This window comes from Ursus maritimus, unplaced genomic scaffold, assembly GCF_017311325.1.
Source record: "Ursus maritimus isolate PB19 unplaced genomic scaffold, ASM1731132v1 scaffold_17, whole genome shotgun sequence".
Lineage (NCBI taxonomy): Eukaryota > Metazoa > Chordata > Mammalia > Carnivora > Ursidae > Ursus > Ursus maritimus.
Window position 1 is genome coordinate 27,925,944 of NW_024424119.1, and position 3,061 is coordinate 27,929,004.

The 3,061-nt window shown below is 66.6% G+C and overlaps 1 protein-coding gene across 1 annotated transcript; it reads left to right on the top strand.

Annotated features, from left to right (window-relative positions):
• The first annotated feature begins 1,575 nt into the window (after positions 1 to 1,575).
• Positions 1,576 to 2,685, top strand: FOXE1 (forkhead box E1). The gene has a single exon (XM_040631401.1). It carries the CDS (start codon positions 1,576 to 1,578, stop codon positions 2,683 to 2,685), a length of 1,110 nt encoding a protein of 369 aa, XP_040487335.1.
• Positions 2,686 to 3,061: the final 376 nt, after the last annotated feature.

Sequence of the window (3,061 nt, forward strand, 5' to 3'; positions counted from 1 at the left end):
CCCCCCCCCCCCCGGCCTGGGCGAACAGGAGGAGGAGGTTACCACGAGAGGACAGAAGCCTGGTCTTCATCCCCCTTAAGCTGTGCGCCACTTTCCGCCATACAGAGGGGTCCCGGGTTACCCAAAGACAGGTGATGGGGGGAGCTTTCCCTAAATATTGGCTACGGAAGGTCTTTCGAGGTGCAAACCCTCCGTGCAGTTGAGGGACCTGGGACCCAAAGAGAGAAAGTGGCTGCCTCGGGCACAGAGCGGGCGAAGAGCAGTCCTAACAGAGACGCAGGTGTGAGGCTCCGTTCAACGGCAAAGCCGCGGGGAGGCTAGGGCAAGTCACGTCCCCTATCGGGCCTAGGAATCCTCGTCTGAAAGATGAGGGACTGGATGGGCAATAGGCAAGGCAGCTTTGGGGTTTGAAAATCATCCTTGAAATACCTTAAGAGCCAGCCAACTGGAAGGTCTTCTCCATTCCCCATCCCCTGTCCCACAAGAACCTAGCGCCCCCTCCGCCATTTCTCACCCTCTCCCAACCAGAAGAAAAAAGAAAAAAAAAAGTGAAGCGAGCCCGAACTTTTCACCTGCGGGTCCCAGCCCTCCGCAGAGGCTGGTAAAGTCCGGAAGCGCTGGGTTCCCGCACCAAGGTCTCCCGAGACAGTCCCTGGCCTCTCCCGGCCTCAGTCTCCCCGTCGGTGCGCTGGGGAGGCCAGCCCCGGCGATCTCTGACAGCCCTCCCCGCTCTGACGTTGTGGGGCTCCCGCCGCGCCTCCACAGCTGCTCCCACCTGCAGAGGTGCGCCCGGGCCCAGGGGGCGGGCAGTCGGGGGGCGGGCGGGCACCCGGCGCCGCCCCAAGCTTCCTGGCGCCTTTAAGGAGGAGAAGCCGGCAGAGGGAGGAGCCCTCTGTGTGTGAAGCGGAGCTCCTCGCCTGCAGTTTCCGAGGCCGGAGGCCAACGCAGAAGCGAGGAGCAGTCGCCGTCCTACACGCCTGGCCCGCACCGCCCCTGCAGCTGGCTTGCCCTCCACAGGCTGGGCCGCAGAGGCGCAGCTGGGCAGCCCTACCGGAGTGCCCCACGCCTGTACTAACTGCCCACGCTTCAGGCCTTCGGGCCCGAGCCTCCTCTGGGCGCACGACCTCGACGGTTAGCCTCAGATCAGCGGGAAGCACAGACCAGCTGCAGAAGCCCCAGCCCCAGGACCAATTCCGGACCCCTTGACCGTCTGGCACCAGCGCGCAAAGGGCCCTTCAGCCGGCGACCCGGGCCTAGTCCCGGTCCCAACACCGCTGTCGGCGCCTGGCCTCGAGCTCCAGAACACGAGCAGAGCCGTCGGTGGGCGGGACACTCCTGAGCCTCTGTCTGCACTGAGCCAGCCCGGAAACCGAGGGCACCAAGCCTCCAGAGCACCCCTGCTGGGGAAGCTGTGCTCCGAGTGCCAGCCCACGAGGACTCCCAGAGCTCTCCGCAGAGGGGCCCAGCGCCCGCTCCCTTGGCCCTGCAGCCCAGCCCCACAGCCTCGCAGTCTCGCCCCCGCCCCTCGACAGCAGCGGGCGGCGGGGACACCCCGGGACGCGGGACGGCTGCGCCATGACGGCTGAGAGCCGGCCGCCGCCGCCGCAGACGGAGGCGCTGGCGGCCGTGAAGGAGGAGCGCGGTGAGGCTGGGTCCGGGGTCCCAGCGGAGGCGGCGGGTCGCGGCGCGGGCGGGCGTCGGCGGAAGCGCCCCCTGCAGCGCGGAAAGCCACCCTACAGCTACATTGCGCTCATTGCCATGGCCATCGCGCACGCGCCGGAGCGCCGCCTCACGCTGGGAGGCATCTACAAGTTCATTACCGAGCGTTTCCCCTTCTACCGCGACAACCCCAAAAAGTGGCAGAACAGCATCCGCCACAACCTGACGCTCAACGACTGCTTCCTCAAAATCCCGCGCGAGGCGGGCCGCCCAGGCAAGGGCAACTACTGGGCGCTGGACCCCAACGCCGAGGACATGTTCGAGAGCGGCAGCTTCCTGCGTCGCCGCAAGCGCTTCAAGCGCTCGGACCTCTCCACTTACCCAGCCTACATGCACGACGCCGCCGCCGCCGCCGCCGCCGCCGCCGCCGCTGCCGCCGCCATCTTCCCGGGCGCGGTGCCCGCTGCCCGCCCGCCTTACCCGGGCGCCGTCTACGCAGGCTATGCCCCGCCGTCGCTCGCCGCGCCGCCTCCAGTCTACTACCCCGCTGCCTCGCCAGGACCGTGCCGCGTCTTCGGTCTGGTGCCTGAGCGGCCGCTCAGTCCTGAACTGGGTCCCGCGCCGTCGGGGCCCGCGGGTTCCTGCGCCTTTGCCTCCGCCGGCGCTTCCGCCGCCTCCACCGGCTACCAGCCTGCCGGCTGCGCTGGGGCCCGACCTGCCAACCACTCTGCCTATGCGGCCGCCTACGCGGGCCCGGATGGCGCGTACCCTCAAGGGGCAGGCAGTGCCCTCTTCGCAGCGGCTGGCCGGCTAGCGGGGCCCGCCTCGCCTTCTGCGGGTGGCGGCAGTGGTGGCGTCGAAACCGCAGTGGACTTCTACGGGCGCACATCGCCCGGCCAGTTCGGAGCGCTGGGGCCCTGCTATAATCCTGGTGGGCAGCTCGGAGGGGGCAGTGGAGGAGCCTACCATGCTCGCCATGCGACTGCCTATCCTGGCGGCGTGGATCGATATGTGTCCGCCATGTGAGCCGAGCATACAGTCGAAAATTCCCGGACACCTCGGCTGTCTACATGAACTAAGTATCCCCGAGACCAGAGAACAGAACTGGAGAGAGGATTGAGAGCCACGTGGAAGGGTCCGGTGCACCACATACACACCCGGTTCGCTTTGGAAATGGGAGGAGATGGGGAGGTGTTGCGGTGGCCCACGGACTGGGACAAAGGACCCTCAATAAGGCTAAGCTCCAAAGGACGTGCCTTTCTGACATTCTACTGGGGAGTATCCTTGGCAATAATGGGCGCGCAGCGTAGTGCCTACACCAGAGTCTAGGATCCAGATTGTGGGGAATCACGTCTTCACTATTCCCTGTATTGCAAGAAACTCGGGCCTTTTTACACGGTTC